The sequence below is a fragment of the Pleurodeles waltl genome, chromosome 6 (assembly GCF_031143425.1).
Source record: "Pleurodeles waltl isolate 20211129_DDA chromosome 6, aPleWal1.hap1.20221129, whole genome shotgun sequence".
Taxonomy (NCBI): Eukaryota; Metazoa; Chordata; class Amphibia; order Caudata; family Salamandridae; genus Pleurodeles; species Pleurodeles waltl.
The window spans coordinates 30655644-30675898 of NC_090445.1; the positions used below are offsets into that span (position 1 = coordinate 30655644).

Here is a 20255-nt window from a genome sequence, read left to right on the forward strand (position 1 = left end):
GGATGACAGCAAACCCAAACTACTTAGCAGAGCTCTAAACATTGTCAGTGGAAACATTGTCAGTGGAGGGCATTAAGGGCCAAATTATGTGGCAAGGTTATCTAAATTATTCAGCGAATTGTGCTGTATACACAGTGGCAGTGTTATTTTCTTTATAAACTTTGCAAACTATGTGGCAAATGGGGATAATCCTCAATAATGCAATAAGCACTGTAGGCACAGACTTGCCCATTGTTTTATCAACAATGCAGTGAAGAAAGGTAAACAAAAATAAACAATCGTATTCCGGTGCACTTTGAAGAAATCAGCTTTTTCAAGCTAACTTTCTACAGACTCTCCCCTCCTCCATCTCTCCTTTACTCATCCCAAAGCTGATCTTACTACTATGATCTGCCAAATAACACTTTCTAGATTCTTCCCTTCTCTATCCCCCCATTATTCTATTCAATCCAACTAAGAGACTCGCACGTCCACCGCTCAAATTAACTCATAATTCCGTATATCAATCCATCACTAATCCTTTAGGGTTCCGGAGTAGCGTGCTACTCGCCGACAAGCATTTTGACGCCTCGTCAGGGGTAGTAATTGCTATATTAATACAATTAAAATTAGGCCGAAATAAACATGTAACATAAGAAAATACAGAACAGGTACTAAGAGCAATATGGTACTATATTGCCGCATCAGGGCGTGGATGACACTTATAAATGACTCAGCCTTCGGCCTCGGTTTATGACGTCACCAGAACCCCTGGATGGCAATACTGGATTATATTGCACAGGGAGGGAGAGAGGTGAGAGAGAAAAGAGAGAGAGAAGAAGAATAGAGAGAGAAAGGAGAGAGAGAGAGAGAAGAAGAGGGAGAGAGAGAGAAGAAGAGGGAGAGAGAGAGAAGACGAGAGAAGGAGAGAGAGAGAAGGGGAGAGAGAGAAGAAGAAGAGGGGGGAGAGAGAGAGAGAGGAAGAAGAAGGGGGGAGAGAGAGAAGAGAGAGAGAAGGGGAGAGAGAGGCGGGGAGAGAGAGTGGAGAAGAAGAAGAGGGGGAGAGAGAGAAGACGAGAGAGAAGGAGATAGAGAGAAGGGGAGAGAGAGAAGAAGAAGAGGGGGGAGAGAGAGAGGAAGAAGAAGGGGGGAGAGAGAGAAGAGAGAGAAGGGGAGAGAGAGGCGGGGAGAGAGAGTGGAGAAGAAGAAGAGGGGGAGAGAGAAAAAAGAGGGGAGAGAGAGAGAAGAGGGGAGAGAGAGTGAAGAAGAGGGGGAGAGAGAGAGAGAAGGGGGGGAGAGAGAGAGAGAAGGGGGGGAGAGAGAGAGAGAGAGAGAGAGAATGGGAGAGAGAGGCGGGGAGAGAGAGTGGAGAAGAAGAAGAGGGGGAGAGAGAAAAAAGAGGGGAGAGAGAGAGAGAAGAGGGGAGAGAGAGTGAAGAAGAGGGGGGGGAGAGAGAGAGAGAAGGGGGGGAGAGAGAGAGAGAAGGGGGAGAGAGAGAGAGAGAGAGAGAGAGAGAGAGAGAGAGAGAGAGAGAGAATGGGAGAGAGAGGCGGGGAGAGAGAGTGGAGAAGAAGAAGAGGGGGAGAGAGAAAAAAGAGGGGAGAGAGAGAGAGAAGAGGGGAGAGAGAGTGAAGAAGAGGGGGAGAGAGAGAGACAGAGAGGGAAGGGGGGGAGAGAGAGAGAGAGAGAGAATGGGAGAGAGAGGCGGGGAGAGAGAGTGGAGAAGAAGAAGAGGGGGAGAGAGAAAAAAGAGGGGAGAGAGAGAGAGAAGAGGGGAGAGAGAGTGAAGAAGAGGGGGAGAGAGAGAGAGAGAGAGACAGAGAGGGAAGGGGGGGAGAGAGAGAGAGAGAGAATGGGAGAGAGAGGCGGGGAGAGAGAGTGGAGAAGAAGAAGAGGGGGAGAGAGAAAAAAGAGGGGAGAGAGAGTGAAGAAGAGGGGGGGAGAGAGAGAGAGGGAAGGGGGGGGGAGAGAGAGAGAGAGAGAGAGAATGGGAGAGAGAGTGAAGAAGAGGGGGAGAGAGAGAGAGAGAGAGACAGAGAGGGAAGGGGGGGAGAGAGAGAGAGAGAGAGAGAGGCGGGGAGAGAGAGTGGAGAAGAAGAAGAGGGGGAGAGAGAAAAAAGAGGGGAGAGAGAAGAGGGGAGAGAGAGTGAAGAAGAGGGGGGGGAGAGAGAGAGAGAGGGAAGGGGGGGAGAGAGAGAGAGAGAGAGAGAGAGAATGGGAGAGAGCGAGCGAGGGAGAGACCTCTGCGCCCCCTCCCCTTTGGAAATGGCAGGCTCCTGACACATGACGGGTCGAGGATGCGCTAATAGGCCCTTCTGCAGGCTGCTGCCCCCCGCTTCCCTCTGCTCCCGGAATCCTGCCTCCCTGGTACCCTCATTAATCCGCGTGCATCTATTTCGAGGGGCGCCCGGCGCGTGCGCTGGGCGGACCCCCACAGCCGGGCGCACCTGTGAGCGGGGGCTGCGCAGGTAATAAGGCCTAATGAGGCGGGATGCAGGCAGGGTGGGCGCAGGCGGAGACGGGCGGGACGGCCCCTCTCATCCGCCTGGATGACTTCTGAGGGGCTTCAGGGGATGCTGCTGCCTGCAGGGGCCTGAAAACCATCCGAGCTGACATGTCCCTGTGTGTAGAGGCGGTGCCACGGGGGGTGCGGGGTCACACACAGGCAGGAAGATGGAAAGACACCACCGACCCGAGTCTGGGGCAGGCAGCATCACACAGTCACAGGACACACTGACTACACAAACATGGCTCATTGGCTCAGACAGGGTCACAGTGTCACAGAAGAGAACGGAAGATGGAAGGATACACAACACCGATCCGAGGCAGGGGCAGGCACACTGACCACACAACAACAGTGTGACTCAGTGACACAGGCAGAGGCGAGCCAAGGAGGTGACAGGGGGGGCGGGATGACACACAGGCAGGAAGATGGAAAGACACAACACTGATCCGAGGCAGGGGCAGGCAGCATCAGACAGTCATGGGACACACTGCCTGTGTCACTGAGTAACACTGTTTTGTGGTCAGAGGCGAGCCAAGGGGGTGACAGGGAGGGCGGGATCACACACAGGCAGGAAGATGGAAAGACACAACACTGATCTGAGGCAGGGGCAGGCAGCATCAGACAGTCATGGGACACACTGACCACAAAACAGTGTGACTCAGTGACACAGGCAGAGGCGAGCCAAGGGGGTGACGGGGGGGCGGAATCACACACAGGCAGGAAGATGGAAAGACACACAACACCGATCTGAGCCAGATGTAGGCAGCATCAGATAGTCATGGGACACACTGACCACACAACAACGTGACTCAGTAATACAGGCAGAGAGGCAGCCAAGGGAGTGACCGGGGGGGGGGGGGGGGGGGGGGGGGGGGGGGGAGAATCACACACAGACAGGAAGATGGAAAGACACCACTAGTCATGGGGCACACTGACCACACAACAACGTGACTCAGGGACACAGGCAGGCAGGGTCACGGTGTCACAGAAGACACAGGCCGATGGAAAGACACACAACACCGATCCGAGTCTGGGGCAGGCAGCATCATACAGTCATGGGACACACTGACTACACAAACATGGCTCATTGGCTCAGACAGGGTCACAGTGTCACAGAAGAGAACGGAAGATGGAAAGATACACAACACCGATCCGAGCCAGAGGCAGGCACACTGACCACACAACAACAGTGTGACGCGGTGACACAGGCAGAGGCACACAGGGTCAGAAGAGACAGGAAGACGGAAAGACACACAACACCGATCGGAGGCAGGCAGTCTCAGACAGTCAGGGAACGCACTAACATCACAACACTGTGACACAGGCAGAGGCAGACAGGGTCCCCCACTTTATCATTACAGGGACCGGGGTACCCCCACTGAATCATTATTGGAATCTGGGACCCCCCACTGAGCCATTACTGGAAGCCGGGGACCCCGCCCTAAACAATATCAATGATTTGAAACACAAAACAATACACAACAAAATACAGAATCAAGCATTCATCAAACACGTACACAACTGAGAACACATTTGATTTAATTTGCAATATAAAATAATAAAAACATGTAATTTTTATAGGAAGTTTGGAGCTTTTCTAAATTCAATTGAAGCCGCACATCGCCCATACTATATTCTGTTTGATGCACCTGCACTGCTCCCACAAATCAATCTAGGATAGTAATTGAATTTTTAGCCTCCAATTTCAAATTCCTTGACATTTACAGTACATTTAAAAAAAAAACAATTGTACATTTAGCCACTTTATCAATCTACATTTTATAAATGTGCTAATATTTAATTTTCTAAGTAGTCACGGACCCCCTGAGGTGGCTCTGCGGACCCCCAGGGGTTCCTGGACCACTAGTTGGGAACCACTGATCTAAGTGATACAGGAAGACCAGATGTGCCACAGTCACAAAAGTGACTGGGACAGGCTGACCACACAAGGGCCACAGTCATAGAACCACAGTCACAGAACTGACCAGAACAGGCTCACCACACAAGAGCCACAGTCACAGAGCCACAGAACTGACCAGGACAGGTTGACCACACAACAATCTGACTCAGGCACACAGGGTGACAGTGTCACAGAAGAGAACGTAAGATGGAAAGACACAACACGAATTCGAGATAGAGGCAGGCACACTGACCACACAACAACAACACCCAGTGACACAGGATGAGGCAGACAGGGTCACAGTGTCACAGGAGAGAGGAAGATGGAAAGACACACAACACAAATCCGAGTCAAACAGCAGGCATCAGACAGTCATGGGACACACTGACCACACAACAACACTGCGATTCAGTGACACAGGCAGAGGCAACCCAACTGAGGGACCGAAGGAGGCGGGTTCACACAGAGAAGAGAACGGAAGATGGAAAGACACACAACACCAATCCGAGTCAGAGGCAGGCACACTGACCACACAACAACAGTGTGACTCAGTGAGACAGGCAGAGGCAGGCAGGGTCAGAAGAGACAGGAAGATGGAAAGTCAGACACAGCTGGACTCAGACTCGGACAGTTTCAGATATTCGTATGAGACACACTGCCCGTGACACCGAGGCAGAGTCCTGCTGTGTGTTCAGACGTGCACAACAACAGTCCAACTCTGTGAGAGAGGCAGACAGGGTCACAAGGACACAGACGAGCAGACAGGCAGACACCAACAATCTGACTGGGAGGAGGGCAGGATCAAACACTAATGTGGGCACACTGACAACACACAACAGCAGTCAGATTCAGGCAGGCATCAGTCACGAGGACACACTGAACACGCAACAATCTGACTCAATGGCTGGTGCAGACAGGGTCACAGATAGAAAGACAGAAAAACTGTCGGATTCAAAGGGAGACAGGGTCACAGAGTCATGTGTGCACACGAAGCACACTACAGACATCTGGTTTAATGTCACAGGGTCACAGAGGTCGTAGAAGTGACGGGGACACAAATACACAAACAGAATCTTCGGTGACACAGGTAGACCGAGTCAGGAGGTTAAAGCAGAGGCAGGAAGAGGGACACACAAAAAAACAGAACACCACCCCACACAGACAGAGGCAGACCCTGTCATACCGGGAGATAGAACAATCTAGGTGGACCCTCCCCTCTTTATCATTACTGGAGCCCCAACCCCTTCTGAACCATTACTGGAATCTGGGGACCCCCCCACTCAGTCATTACTGGAAGCCGGGGCCCCGGCCTAAACATTGTCCATGATTTGAAATTCAAAACAATACACAGAAAATACAGAATCAAGCATTCACCAAAACACATCCAAATTGATAACACATTCTATTTATTTGGAAAACAAATATAAATAAAAAAAATGTAATTTTAATAGGAAGGTTGGAGCTTTTCTAAATTCAATTGAAGCCGCACATCATTCTGTTTGATGCACCTGCAAATGAATCTGAGGACACTAATTTAATTTTTAGCCTCCAATTTCAAATTCCTTGACATTGACAGTACGTTTTAAAATGTTCAATTGCACATTTAGCCACTTTATTTATCTACACTTTATTAATCTGTTAAAATTAAATTTTCTAGGCAGCCACAGACTCCCCTGAGGAGGCTTCGCGGACCCCTACGGGTTCCCGGACGACAAGAAACCACAAACTCATGACTGAGCAAACTGGAGTTCAATAAGGGAATTTGGCTGTTTTCCTCAGGGGTACAAGAGGGATAAGGGGCTAAACAGATGAACACGGACAGGTGCACACAAACACATAAAACAAAACAGGAATATACTTACACACTCGCAAAGGGACACTGAGGCACAGGGATACGAACATAACCGAGAAGAAGGGGAAAAAAATCTGTGCAAATGCGTGCTGCAAGAAATTGTGGTTTAGTAGGGCAGGTGGGGTCCTGGGCCTTGGCCACTGGTATCCTGGAACCCTCTAATGCAGATTCTTCAATTGGGAATGAAGTACATATCTTTAACACTCGACTCTCATGCTACCCAGGCAGAGCAGACCAAGACTTGCTAATGGGATGTGTTGTGGGATAGAAACTCTGCAATGAAACACTTAATAATCCTCTGTCCAGCCACTGCTTTTTCGTAAACTTCAGCCCCATGTCCTACACAGACAGATTTTGTGGATGGACATTTGGCTAACAAGGTGACACCAACTACTTCGGGAGAAAGACTGGAAGCCATCAGCAGCTGATGCTCAACCTACACGTGCGGACTTAAGGGCAAGACTTGGCCCTGCTGCTGCGACAGAAGTCCTCCCAAAGGGGCAGCCAGATCTGAGAACCAATGCTCATGAACAGAAATTCTGGGTAGCAATCTCTCCTTGCCCGGTCCAGGAGCGCTATGACGACTAGGGCCCGATCTCTCTTGATTGTTTCAGACTTCTAGGCAGTGGAAGGAGGTGCAGAAAGGCATACAAGAGTCCCGACCACCAATACTGGTGGAAGGAGTCTCTGAGGGAGTACTTCTTTGGGAAGTCCAAAGAGCAAACGTTTGGACACTGCACCTTCTCTGTGGTGGCAAACAGATCGAGCAGGGGTTCCCCCACTGCTGAGGATACCCTATGAATCCTCAGAGTACCTGCCGTTCATGGTGTGCTAGGCAACATTAGCCTAGTTCATTCACCCTGTCGTTTAAACATCCTGCCACATGTTGAACAGTCAGGGAGATGCCCGGAGTGGGCGCCCACTTAAAGACACCAGGACTCCAGTCACAGGACCCACAACCCCACATTGCCCGGTTTCTTGAAATACCACATGGTGGTCTTGTTGTCTGTATCTGTAGCTGTTCCCCTCTTGATGGTCAGGAGAAACGTCTTCAGTGGCAAGCAAATCGTTTGCAACTTCGCCAAGTTGAGGTGGAGAGAGAGAGGGGTCTGCTTATCAGTCCAGTCCAATCGCAGTCAAGCAGCCAATGCTGCAGATTTTCCATAGTCTCCTCTGACACCGGGATGGAGTCTGCTAGGCTGACCTAGTGCAGAGTGCACTGAAGACTTAAGATTCCACTGCAGAGCCCACTTATGCCACTTCACATGGTCCACCTAGGGTGGGAGAATGGATAGTATATTGCTGCTGGGCACCGGGACACTTTTCGCCTGCTCTTCGCCTCGGCATTGAAAGGACTGGAAGACCTATTGCTGCAGAGGCACATAATGTCACGGACCCTGTGGGTAGCCCCTACCAAAGTGTCAAAAGGGCCGGTGGTGGCTTTGCTCTCTTTAAATATCTCTATGGCCAAGTCAGTCTTCACTCCAAAAAGCCTACAATCATCAAAAGACATCACCAGTTAGACGAGTAAGGAAGTTTCTTGTTCCGGTGTCACAATATATATGGATACCGAGAGTTGGTACGTACCATGTCTAACGCAAGTATTGGAGTCCAAAAGACCTTGGTAGGTCCTCAACGCTGTAATTGCGTGCACGCTTCCAGTTCTGAGAACTGGAAGCGCGCACGCAATTACAGCACGCACGCAATTACAGCAGTGCCCATATATATTGTGACACCAGAACAAGAAACTTCCTTTACTCATCTAATTGGGATACAGCTCCCTTACTACATTTCTTCTAATTGGATACTTCATCTAGTCGTCTACAGTCTAGCCTTGAAAAAGTCACTGTGTGACGAAACACGTGTTGGCTGTGCTTGACTGGCTGTGTTAATTGATACACAATTATTGATCCAAATAAATATCTTTCTGGAAGACAAAGAAGAGTACTGTACTACTCATCAACGGATCTTCCACACCGAAGCGCATACTTGTAGTTTACTACTATATATGCTTTTTGTGTGCTGTGGTCATATTTGTTTATTGTACATTGTGTATACCTGTATACACTATCTTTGTGCCATGGGGTAGGAGGGCACCGGACCAATTGCACCACTTTTGGACTAGAGTATTATTTGTACTAGATTGGACACCACTGGGAGGTGCAAAAGCTTATGCCATTTAAACTATTGGGTACAGAAGAAAGGAGTGACTTTCGATGCACTGTATTGTGATAGGAGAACTCTGATAACCCTAAATATATGGACCAGTTACTCTGAGTTCCATTACAGAAGCAACGTAAATATTGTTTGAGTCCTTGATTCAGGCGCTCAGTTGTCCACTAGTTTGAGGATGGAACCCAGAAGATAAGGCCACTTCAATATGTAGATTTGTAAAAATGTTTCCAAAATCGTGAAACATACTGGGGGCCTCGATCAGATATAAAGAATTGAGTGAGACTATGAAGGCTAAAGATTTCCTGTATGTAGATGTCACCTAATTCTTTAGCTGTGGTCAGCTTCTTTAGTGCTGTAAAATGGGCCATCTTGGAAAAAGAATCCACAGCTACCATAATTACACGGTTTTCTTATGGAAGGTAGTAATAAACTCAGAAAATCGGTAGACACAGTATGCCATGGGGCTGGAGGAACTGGTAGGGGTTGGAGTAACCCTACAGGTTTTGTATGTGGAACCTTAGCCTGTGCGCACACAGGACAAGAAGAAACGTAGACCTCGGTGTCATCTTTGATTGTGGGCCACCAGAAAGAATGGTGAACCAACTCTTAAGTTGCCTTGACTCCACAATGACCAGCAATGGGTGAGTCATGAGCCATCTATGAGGTTTCTATTTGAACTTTCTTAGTAGGAAGGAACAACGCTTTTCCATGATAGTAGTATCCCTTAGTTTCCTGTACTTGAGTACTTAATGTTTTCCACTCTTCATTAGTTAGTGAGGCATATTCTGACAAAACTGTGTAAAGGAAGGATTGTACAATGCCAGTGATCCGATGTAGTTCTATTGTGTGCTGTGAATGAATAGTGATACCTTCTGGGTAATGACGGGACAGGGCACCTGCCAGGATATTTTGTGACCCTGGTATATATGTAATGATGAAATCAAACTGACTAAAGAAGAAGGCCCACTGGGCTTGACAACTGTTTCGACACTGGTAATTCCGAAGGCACTGCAGATTTCGGTGATCAATCCTAACCTCAAAGGGCTCTTTCGTGCTCATTAGGAACGCTGTCCATTCACAACAGGCTACCTTTAATGCAAGCGCTCTCGTTCCAGTACAGAATAGGTACATTCAGAATCAGTTAAGATATGAGATAAGTAAAAGACAGGATGTTATAGCCCATCGTAATCTTGTTTTTGAAGAAGAACAGCTCCTATTGCTCTAACAGAAGCATCTGTTTCTAGGATAATTTTTTTGCGGTGTCTGGATGCCGTAAGGTAGTTGCCTAAGTAAAAGCTCGTTTAAGGTTTAGGAATGCTGTTTCAGCGGTCTCTGTCCAGCAAAATCCACACCTAAGGCTTTCTTTAAGGTCTGAGTGATACAACTTGTCTGCTGAGCGAAGTTCTCTATAAACTGTAGATAGAAATTGGCCATGCCTAAGAAACATTGTGTTTCTTTTATAGTAGAAGGGGATGGCCACTCCAGAGTAGCTCTGACTTTCTCTGGATCCATAGCAATTCTGATCTTGTTGATACGGTAGCCAAGATATTCCACCTTGGTTTTGTCAAATTAACATTTTTCTGGTTTACAAAACAAATGGTGTAATCTATCCAGGACTTGAGTAACATGTGTTGCATGTTGTTATGGATGAGTGGGGTACACCAGGATATGATCTAAGTACATTACAACAGTTTGATTTTGAAGATCTGCAAACGTGTGGTCTATGAATCTTTGGAAAATGTATGGAGCATTTGTTAGGCCATAGATCATTACCCAATATACAAAATGGCCTAAAGGAGTCCGAAAAGTGGTCTTCCATTCATCTCCTTCCTTGATTCGTAGGAGGTGATAGGCACCTCTCACATCTACCTTAGTGAACATCTGCACTCCTCCGGCTGATTCCAGAATATCTTTGACGAGAGGTAAAGGATACCGGTCTCTCATAGTGATTTTGTTCAGCCCTTGAAAGTCTATGCAAGGACGTGAATCCTTCGTCTTCTTAGGCAGGAAGAAAACAGGAGCCCCTTCAGGTGATGAGGAGCGTGCAATTAGCCCATTTCGTAGGTTTTCTTCTGAATACTGTCTGAGGTTCTCTTTCTGGTTCGGTGAGGGAATACACTCTTCCAAAGAGAACAACAGCTCCAGACTTCTTAGGAATGGTACAGTCATATTCTCTGTGCCGTAGTAAAACTGGACATTCAATTTTTTCAAAAATATCAGCATACATTTGATAATGACCTGGTACCCCTTGAACGACATTGATGGAACGACCTTCTTCTTTGGCTACAATGGGTATACTTCTAGGTGACCAGTAATTCTCCAAGGTGTAGCAATTTTGTTGACAAGACTGTGATGACATAGCGATTGTTCTGGTTCCCCAATTAATGTAGGGATTATGCTATGTCATCCAGGGTATACCTAATATCATCATGTGATTAGGGGTAGCAATCAGATCAAAGGATAAATATTCTTGATGTTTCACAAATGTTAAACACAAGGGCGGTGTTGTATCTTTTACAGGCCCTGAGACAAGGAGTGCCGTCCACCGTATGAACTTGTTCTGGCGTTTCTTTGGGGATTTGAGATGTTTTCCTTTCCATTGCCCATTTCTCGTCAAGATATATTCCACTAGCATCACAATCTAACAAGGTGAACACTCTTTCTTCTCTCCTGTCGGTTAATCGTAACATGGGCAAATGGAAAAGAGATTATGTGTTTTCTTTGGAGGAACATATAGAAGGAATTTCAGACCATCCCATCTCCTCCCTTCTTATAGAAGACGGGATTTGGTGTTTCCCGACAGCTTAGCGGGACGAGTAGGACAGGCACAAATCAGATTGCCTGAATTGCCACAATATAGACAGTCCCCGTTTTCATCTGTACTCTCGATCAGTCTCGGTAATGGCCCACGGGCCACATCTATCTGCATAGATTCCTCTCCAGCGGTGGTTGGAGTGTCAGACTGGGTTTTATCTTGAAGACGATGAAATGTACGTGTTACTCCCACATGCGATTGAACACAGCCTTTGCGTTTCTCCAATCGGCGTCCACAGAGGCGATATTCTATTAATAACGCTAAGTCCATAAGTCTCTTCATTTCATCTACTCGAGGAGAATGCGCCAATTCATCTTTAATGTCTTCACACAGTCCTCTACAAAAAAAGAGTGACTACGGTTCATTCCATTCATGTAGTTTCTGGTGCAAGTTGTCTAAACCGTGTTATGGATTCGTAAGACATCCTGGTTACCTTGCTGGATGTTACACAATGTCTCTTCTGCAGAGGACTCCAATCCGGGTCGTTCAAACATCTGTTTGAAGACAGCGACAAAAGCAGTATTGTTGCACAAGCTGGGATCATCCGTGACTACCAAAGGGGTCGCCCAATCAAGAGCAGGACCAGGCAAGGCACTGATAAGGTATCCCACCTTGGTTTTACCTTGAGGAAATTGAGACAGATGCAAAAGAAAACATTCAAGGGATCAAGAAATTATTTCAGCTTATTAGGATCACCAGCATAACATGGAGTGGTAGCAGAGACGATTGGAACAGCTGTCGTTTGGCCAAAAATTGTTGTAAACCTGCATTTTTGGCACAAAACTACTGCACCTCCTGAGCCTGTTGTTGCACAGTGTGCATCTGTGACTGAGCTGTTTCCACTGCCGCTCCCGATGGATCTTCCATTATTTGCGGACCAAAACAAAATTTTGGGTGTTGCAATCTGTTACCTTCCTCATCAGATGAAACTGGAGTGCGACTTCGGATCTTGCACGTTCTGATCTGGCCGAGATAGAAGTGACCCTTTTGGTAGCCATGGTGCTCCGACAAGGTAGACGCCAAGGCAGACTGTGCCTTCCAGGGGTCCCAGAGATAAAGCCCCGAAGGGAAAAAAAAATAAACTCTTGTGCAGGAACTCCAGAAGTACAGGGTAGTAAGAGAACTTCAGGATTCCAGGACTTCAAGGAATAGAACTGCCGAGGAACAACAGGAGTAGTCAACAGAAATTGCCCCTCAGGAACAGCAAACAGGAGCGAGGATCCACCACCAAACAAGGAGTGTTGCAACGCAATGAAGAGAAGAACCCAGGCCCCTTATATACTAATGAACAGGCAGTGACAGAGGAAACAGACAAGATGCCATCTTGGATTGGGAATATACATTGTATATGATAGAGAAGGACACCATTTTGGAAAGGGACAAACAAAACCACAAATGCATGCTGGGAATCAACAGGATTATGGGAACAAGGAGAAGAACCCAGGAAGAAAAGAAGAAACAAGAATAGGCCCCTTCAGGACCCCTGAGAATGAAGGTAAGGCAGGGTAATATGTAAGCATCGCGGGAAGCACCCACAATGTCATACAGTGCTGCACTAGACTGCAGCGAGGCCCGATTCCCAGCCACCAGACCCTGCCACAGGTCAGTAATGAGACGCTGCAGCATAACAGAAAGCCAGCGATAGGAACTGGACCACGGACACTGCCACAGGTCAGAAACAGGAAGCCACGGTTTTGTGGACTGGAACAGATGTCTACTGTAAAGTGAAGATACATATGACAGTTATGCGTGTCAGGGTTACTCTGGTCCTAGGAATACAGTTGTGATGTTACTGAACAGTGAACATCTGGAGGGCCAGCCCAGATGAGATTTAAGGAATAAACAAACAAAAGGTCCCTATGGGTAAGTATAGACCTCAACGTCCGTGGCAGCATGTGAAGAAACCATCAATAGATTGGTTTAGTCTGAGAACCAAACAAAATGTATTTAATACAGTTCTTAGATTGTCTCTCAAGAGAAGTATTGTACTCATTTAAAAAATACATTAAAAAACATGGCGCTCCAAATAACCTTGTTGATGTTCCGACCCTAAAAGGAATTATTTGGACCAGGGTCATCATTAGGACAAGGAAAAGACAGCGTCGGCAATTATTTGAGTGGACTGTTTTTAACTGATTTAGAATAACAACACTCTCCCACACTGAGTGCTGTGCAACATCCATCTATCCTTATCAGTCACCTGTATATATTTTCTTTCTGTATAGCAATTGTGCATGTTACGCCCACCCGTTTCACTTGTAGTGCGCCTAACCTCTATTTGGAGCACCCTGTTTTTTAATTTATATCTTCATGAGTACAATTCATCTCTTGAGACAGATTCTAAGAAATGTATTAAATAAATGTAGCTGGTTTCTCAGACTAAACCAATCCCAATCTATTGATGGTTTCTTTACACGCTGCCATGGAAGGTAAGGCATATACGTCCCCCCCATATGGACCCTTTGTTTCCTTATTAGTTGTTTTTACCCTGGTCCCAGAGTAACTGGGTTGCCCTGTTTTCTTTGCGATTCAATGGAAGGCAGTACATGGCTCAGGATGAAGGACACATGGTAATGAGTGAGTGTTCGAAGTTACTCATATTCTAGGGTCAAAGTTGCAGCATCATTCGTAGGATAGTTCTTGCAAGTCAGTCCAGATACAATTTACAATGATCGCATACATTTTATTGGTTAATTTGCAGTCAAGCCAGGTGCAATCGACAAGGAATGCAGAAAAATATTTACTCTGTAAGTTCCATAGGGGACAGCAAACCCAGAACTGCAAGATAACCAAATCATTACGGTCAAGCTAGATGTTTTCCCCCGCTAACTGGACCAAAAGTATGCTGGGATGGTCAAACCATGGCCCACCAACTTTGATATTAACCCATCCCCTGTTGGAAGATAATGTGCTCATTAGCTCTTTAACTACAGATCAGCATGCTCTACACCTGGCTCACTGACCAGTGGCCACCAGGCTCAACAAGCAAGAGCTGGACAATCTTAAACTATGATTCTTAAAGACTCAGAAAGCACAGTCATGGGTGCCCTTAACCAGAAGCCCATCTTAAAAACTAAGCTTAAAAAAGTGGGAAGGGGAAATCAACTAGTTCAACAATCATCTCAGGAAATTCAAATGTACCAAGGAGACATAGGATGTTTTCGTCCAACGGCACCCAGAAGAGTAGGCACAACTAATATTTAACCACAGTAGAGCAAACATGGCCCAGAGCCAGGCTGGTACTGCAGAGTTCCACCAGATACCTGCAGATAACTGCTGCCCTCAGCCTGCACTCACTTTGTGCCTCCAAAGAGAGGTTTAAGCTATTGTAATATCCCTTTTCTAAACAAAGACTGAGGGGTACCAGGCAAACACTGGAACAGCACCATCTTCCAGATAAAAGCTGGACTCAGAGCTCCAACCGTAGGCGCTACCATAGCCAACTGCTCAGAGAGGTCACCCACACGATGGCATTCACCCGGGGGCCCACGGTCATCTGGTTCTCTGTCGACTTGTGCTAAACGTGCTAAGTAAGTCTAAGGTCTGATGTCAGCCCCAGAAGGTGCCAGCACAAACTGGTCGACTTTGTTTATTTTTGTTTTAGTTGCGGAATCTGATTTACATATAAATAAACTGGCATTCTTCAGGGAAGTCATAGCACTGGCTGAACAATGGTTTACTGACCTCCTCGAGTATGCCTCGACTTCTCGACAAGGCTACCCTGAACCCCACAGTTAGGCAAATGGAGTGTAACCGTGGGCATGGGGCATTAACGTAGGGCCCAGTAACCTTTAACAGTCCCAGCATATCAAGAGTAGGAAACACCCCCCCCCCCACCCCCGAGAGTAATGAGAGTCATCACTATCAGTTCATGGGACCAAAGTGAGTGAGGCTCCCTTTGGAGACAGAAAACACCATAAGAAACACTCTACGAGGGAGGAGGGGAGGCTTAGATACTTCCAACAGAAGAGGCCAATCCTTCTAAACCTGGGTGAAAGATGGAAATGAAAAACGGACAACTCCACAACAAGGGGGGCTCCTGATAAGGCTTGGGGCGGCTGCCCAGATGGTCTAAGCTCCAGAGTACGATGGGATGTGAAGATTATTAGTATTAAAGACATTAAAAAAACATTCTTAAAAACATAATCCTTACCTAAATAACTCATCAGTTTTTGCATGAGTATCCCATCTGCTCCTGCAGTTCATGTGATACGATTAATCTAATGACAAGTTATTAATCTATTGGAGTGTACCACCCCAAACAGTGGGAGCGAGTCTCGCAATTGTGTCACAAGGAGTAACTTTTAGAATTTTTACTAAAGGTTTTATGGTGTATGTATATACACACAAGTGACCCTAACACAGTAACGAGGACCCCCAAGAAAGAATTCTGCTAACACACACAAACAATATTCTAAGAGACGGTTTTTCACAAAGATCTGTTCAGTGTAAGGCATAGGACCCACATTGTTAATGTATTCATTAATTCACCCATGAAAACAGTGCTACTGACTAGCTTCATATGGTCAAGTTTGAGTTCTCTGTGCCAACATATGCCCACCAGGAAGCAACTCACCTGCACGATCCACGTCACCTGCGGTAGGTCCAGGCCACGAGCAGCGACATCCTGCAACAGAAACACGAAGCTCAGTACGCTAAGAATTTGGGGTGGCTGTACCAAAGGCCCCAGATTGCACTGGGGTTCACATGTTCATCCACTTGGTGACAGTGCTTGTGTTGTATGCAACTCAACTAGGGGTGTCTAAGGCTAGAAACTGGTGCGGGGTCTTATATATTGCTAAAGGATAACGGTGGCTGGTGTGCTGGCATTGTTTACCCCCAGAGGTGTATTTAAACAATATTTATTAGGTCTGGCTACAAACTGCTCTAGCTAACTGAAGACCAGTGACATAAATCCTTCAAATAAAAGTAAAAAAAGAACTGGACCAGAAAGAGGGAGGACTTCGGTTCACTCAACACCCTTCAGTAGCTGAGTTAGCTTCCGTGTGTTTTCATAGCTTACCAACCCTTGCATGAGATGTCTGTCAAGATAATGGCATTTTGTAGATAGTTAATTTGTCTCAATTGTGATCCCATATTATCCAGGTTCCCTATCCATCCATACGAAACTTGGAGGAAAGTACCTTCATCACGACTTTCCCTCTATATTACAACATTCCAATAGACCCGCCTTGAAGTCTCCAGTGGAAGTCCTATGAGATGGAGTCTTGACTCGTCACAAAGAAAGCCCTTGGACTAAAGCTTCAGTGACCCACTGAACATGAGCTGTCTGTGACCTCCTCAATGCAGTGTATGACTTGCCTGCGTCACGGTAGACAGACAAAGGTTTAAAAAGCACACAGAGCCTGAGGACACCAAACAGTAGGTGCTTTAATAATCTAACTCCAGCAGTTAATTAGGAATGGCACTTTTCAGAGGCTACAGGCAGAGTGAGGGACTGCTTCAATGTGGGCAGAACACAGGTGACAAGACTGAAGCATCTGAGACGAGGGACTAGAAAGAGCGGAGGGCACGATAGGTTTGACCGGATGAGGTGCTGCAGATGTACTAGAGATGTGCAGGAGGGGAGTCAGCTGTGCTAGAGAGGTGCGGGAGGAGAGGCAGCTGTGCTAGAGATGTGCAGGAGTGGAGGCAGCTGTGCTAGAGCTGTGCAGGAGGAGTAGGAGCTGTGCTAGAGATGTGCAGGAGAGGCAGCTGTGGTAGAGATGTGCGGGAGGGGAGACACAGCTGTGCTAGGGATCTGCGGGAGGGGAGGCGGCTGTGCTAGAGATGTGCGGGAGGGGAGGCGGCTGTGCTAGAGATGTGCGGGAGAGGCAACTGTGCTAGAGATGTGCGGGAGAGGCAGCTGTGCTGGAGATGTGCGGGAGGAGAGGCAGCTGTGCTAGAGATGAGCGGGAGGAGAGGCCGCTGTGCTAGAGATGAGCGGGAGGAGAGGCCGCTGTGCTAGAGATGAGCGGGAGGAGAGGCCGCTGTGCTAGAGATGTGCAGGAGGAGAGGCAGCTGTGCTGGAGATTTGCGGAGTGGAGGCAGCTGTGCTGGAGATTTGCGGAGTGGAGGCAGCTGTGCTGGAGATTTGCGGAGTGGAGGCAGCTGTGCTGGAGATTTGCGGAGTGGAGGCAGCTGTGCTGGAGATGTGCGGAGGAGAGGCAGCTGTGCTAGAGATGTGCGGGAGGAGAGGCAGCTGTGCTAGAGATGTGCGGGAGTGGAGGCAGCTGTGCTAGAGATGTGCGGGAGTGGAGGCAGCTGTGCTAGAGATGTGCGGAGTGGAGGCAGCTGTGCTGGAGATGTGCGGAGTGGAGGCAGCTGTGCTGGAGATGTGCGGAGTGGAGGCAGCTGTGCTGGAGATGTGCGGAGTGGAGGCAGCTGTGCTGGAGATGTGAGGGAGGAGAGGCAGCTGTGCTAGAGATGTGCGGGAGGAGAGGCAGCTGTGCTAGAGATGTGCAGGAGGAGAGGCAGCTGTGCTAGAGATGTGCAGGAGGAGTGGCAGCTGTGCTAGAGATGTGCAGGAGGAGTGGCAGCTGTGCTAGAGATGTGCAGGAGGAGTGGCAGCTGTGCTAGAGATGTGCAGGAGGAGTGGCAGCTGTGCTAGAGATGTGCAGGAGGAGTGGCAGCTGTGCTAGAGATGTGCAGGAGGAGTGGCAGCTGTGCTAGAGATGTGCAGGAGGAGTGGCAGCTGTGCTAGAGATGTGCAGAAGGAGTGGCAGCTGTGCTAGAGATGTGCAGGAGGAGTGGCAGCTGTGCTAGAGATGTGCAGGAGGAGTGGCAGCTGTGCTAGAGATGTGCAGGAGGAGTGGCAGCTGTGCTAGAGATGTGCAGGAGGAGTGGCAGCTGTGCTAGAGATGTGCAGGAGGAGTGGCAGCTGTGCTAGAGATGTGGAGAAGAAGCAGCTGTGCTAGAGATGTGCGGGAGGAGAGGCAGCTGTGCTAGAGATGTGCGGGAGGAGAGGCAGCTGTGCTAGAGATGCGCGGGAGGGGAGGCAGCTGTGCTAGAGATGTGCGGGAGGGGAGGCAGCTGTGCTAGAGATGTGCGGGAGGGGAGGCAGCTGTGCTAGAGATGTGCAGGAGGAGAGGCAGCTGTGCTAGAGATGTGCAGGAGGAGAGGCAGCTGTGCTAGAGATGTGCGGGAGGAGAGGCAGCTGTGCTAGAGAGGAGAGGCAGCTGTGTAGGAGGAGAGGCAGCTGTGCTAAAGGTGTGTGGGAGGAGAGGCAGCTGTGCTAGCATGTGAGGGAGAGGCACCTGTGCTAGAGATATGCAAGAGGAGTGACAGCTGTGCTAGAGATGTGCAGGAGGAGAGGCCGCTGTGCTAGAGATGTGCAGGAGGAGAGGCAGCTGTGCTAGAGATGTGCAGGAGGAGAGGCAGCCGTGCTAGAGATGTGCGGGAGGAGTGGCAGCTGTGCTAGAGATGTGCGGGAGGAGAGGCAGCTGTGCTAGGGATGTGCGGCAGGAGAGGCAGCTGTGCTAGGGATGTGCGGCAGGAGAGGCAGCTGTGCTAGAGATGTGCAGGAGGAGTGGCCGCTGTGCTAGAGATTTTCAGGAGGAGAGGCAACCGTGCTAGAGATGTGCAGGAGGAGAGGCAGCCGTGCTAGAGATGTGCGGCAGGAGAGGCAGCTGTGCTAGAGAGGTGCGGGAGGAGAGGCAGCTGTGCTAGAGAGGTGCGGGAGTGGAGGCAGCTGTGCTAGAGATGTGCGGGAGTGGAGGCAGCTGTGCTAGAGATGTGCGGGAGGAGAGGCAGCTGTGCTAGAGATGTGCGGGAGGAGAGGCAGCTGTGCTAGAGATGTGCGGGAGGAGAGGCAGCTGTGCTAGAGATGTGCAGGGGGAGAGGCAGCTGTGCTAGAGATGTGCGGCAGGAGAGGCAGCTGTGCTAGAGATGTGCAGCAGGAGAGGCAGCTGTGCTAGAGATGTGCGGGAGGGGAGGCAGCTGTGCTAGAGATGTGCGGGAGTGGAGGCAGCTGTGCTAGAGATGAGCGAGAGGAGAGGCAGCCGTGCTAGAGATGTGCGGGAGGAGTGGCAGCTGTGCTAGAGATGTGCAGCGGGGGAGAGGCAGCTGTGCTAGAGATGTGCAGGGGGAGAGGCAGCTGTGCTAGAGATGTGCAGGGGGAGAGGCAGCTGTGCTAGAGATGTGCAGGAGGAGTGGTCGCTGTGCTAGAGATGTGCAGGAGGAGAGGCCGCTGTGCTAGAGATGTGCAGGAGGAGAGGCAGCTGTGCTAGAGATGTGCGGGAGGAGAGGCAGCCGTGCTAGAGATGTGCGGGAGGAGTGGCAGCTGTGCTAGAGATGTGCGGCAGGAGAGGCAGCTGTGCTAGAGATGTGCGGCAGGAGAGGCAGCTGTGCTAGAGATGTGCGGCAGGAGAGGCAGCTGTGCTAGAGATGAGCGAGAGGAGAGGCAGCCGTGCTAGAGATGAGCGAGAGGAGAGGCAGCCGTGCTAGAGATGTGCAGGGGGAGAGGCAGCTGTGCTAGAGATGTGCGGGGGAGAGGCAGCTGTGCTAGAGATGTGCAGGGGGAGAGGCAGCTGTGCTAGAGATGTGCGGCAGGAGAGGCAGCTGTGCTAGAGATGTGCGGCAGGAGAGGCAGCTGTGCTAGAGATGTGCAGGGGGAGTGGCAGCTGTGCTAGAGATGTGCGGGGGAGAGGCAGCTGTGCTAGAGATGTGCAGGGGGAGAGGCAGCTGTGCTAGAGATGTGCAGGGGGAGAGGCAGCTGTGCTAGAGATGTGCGGCAGGAGAGGCAGCTGTGCTAGAGATGTGCGGCAGGAGAGGCAGCTGTGCTAGAGATGTGCGGGAGGAGAGGCAGCTGTGCTAGAGATGTGCGGGGGAGAGGCAGCTGTGCTAGAGATGTGCAGGAGTGGAGGCAGCTGTGCTAGAGATGTGCTGGAGGAGAGGCAGCTGTGCTAGAGATGTGCAGGGGGAGAGGCAGCTGTGCTAGAGATGTGCTGGAGGAGAGGCAGCTGTGCTAGAGATGTGCAGGAGGAGAGGCAGCTATGCTAGAGGTGTGCGGGAGGAGAGGCAGCTGTGC

The 20255-nt window shown here is 49.2% G+C and overlaps 1 protein-coding gene across 2 annotated transcripts in view; it reads right to left on the minus strand.

Annotated features, from left to right (window-relative positions):
- The window catches only part of DDX31 (DEAD-box helicase 31), a 302158-nt gene that overhangs the window by 127450 nt on the left and 154453 nt on the right, over positions 1–20255 (minus strand). For both annotated transcript variants that reach the window (XM_069237113.1, XM_069237114.1), the window contains one exon: positions 15804–15854. In XM_069237113.1, coding sequence (XP_069093214.1) covers positions 15804–15854 — 51 coding nt within the window. The remainder of the gene's footprint in view (positions 1–15803; positions 15855–20255) is intronic.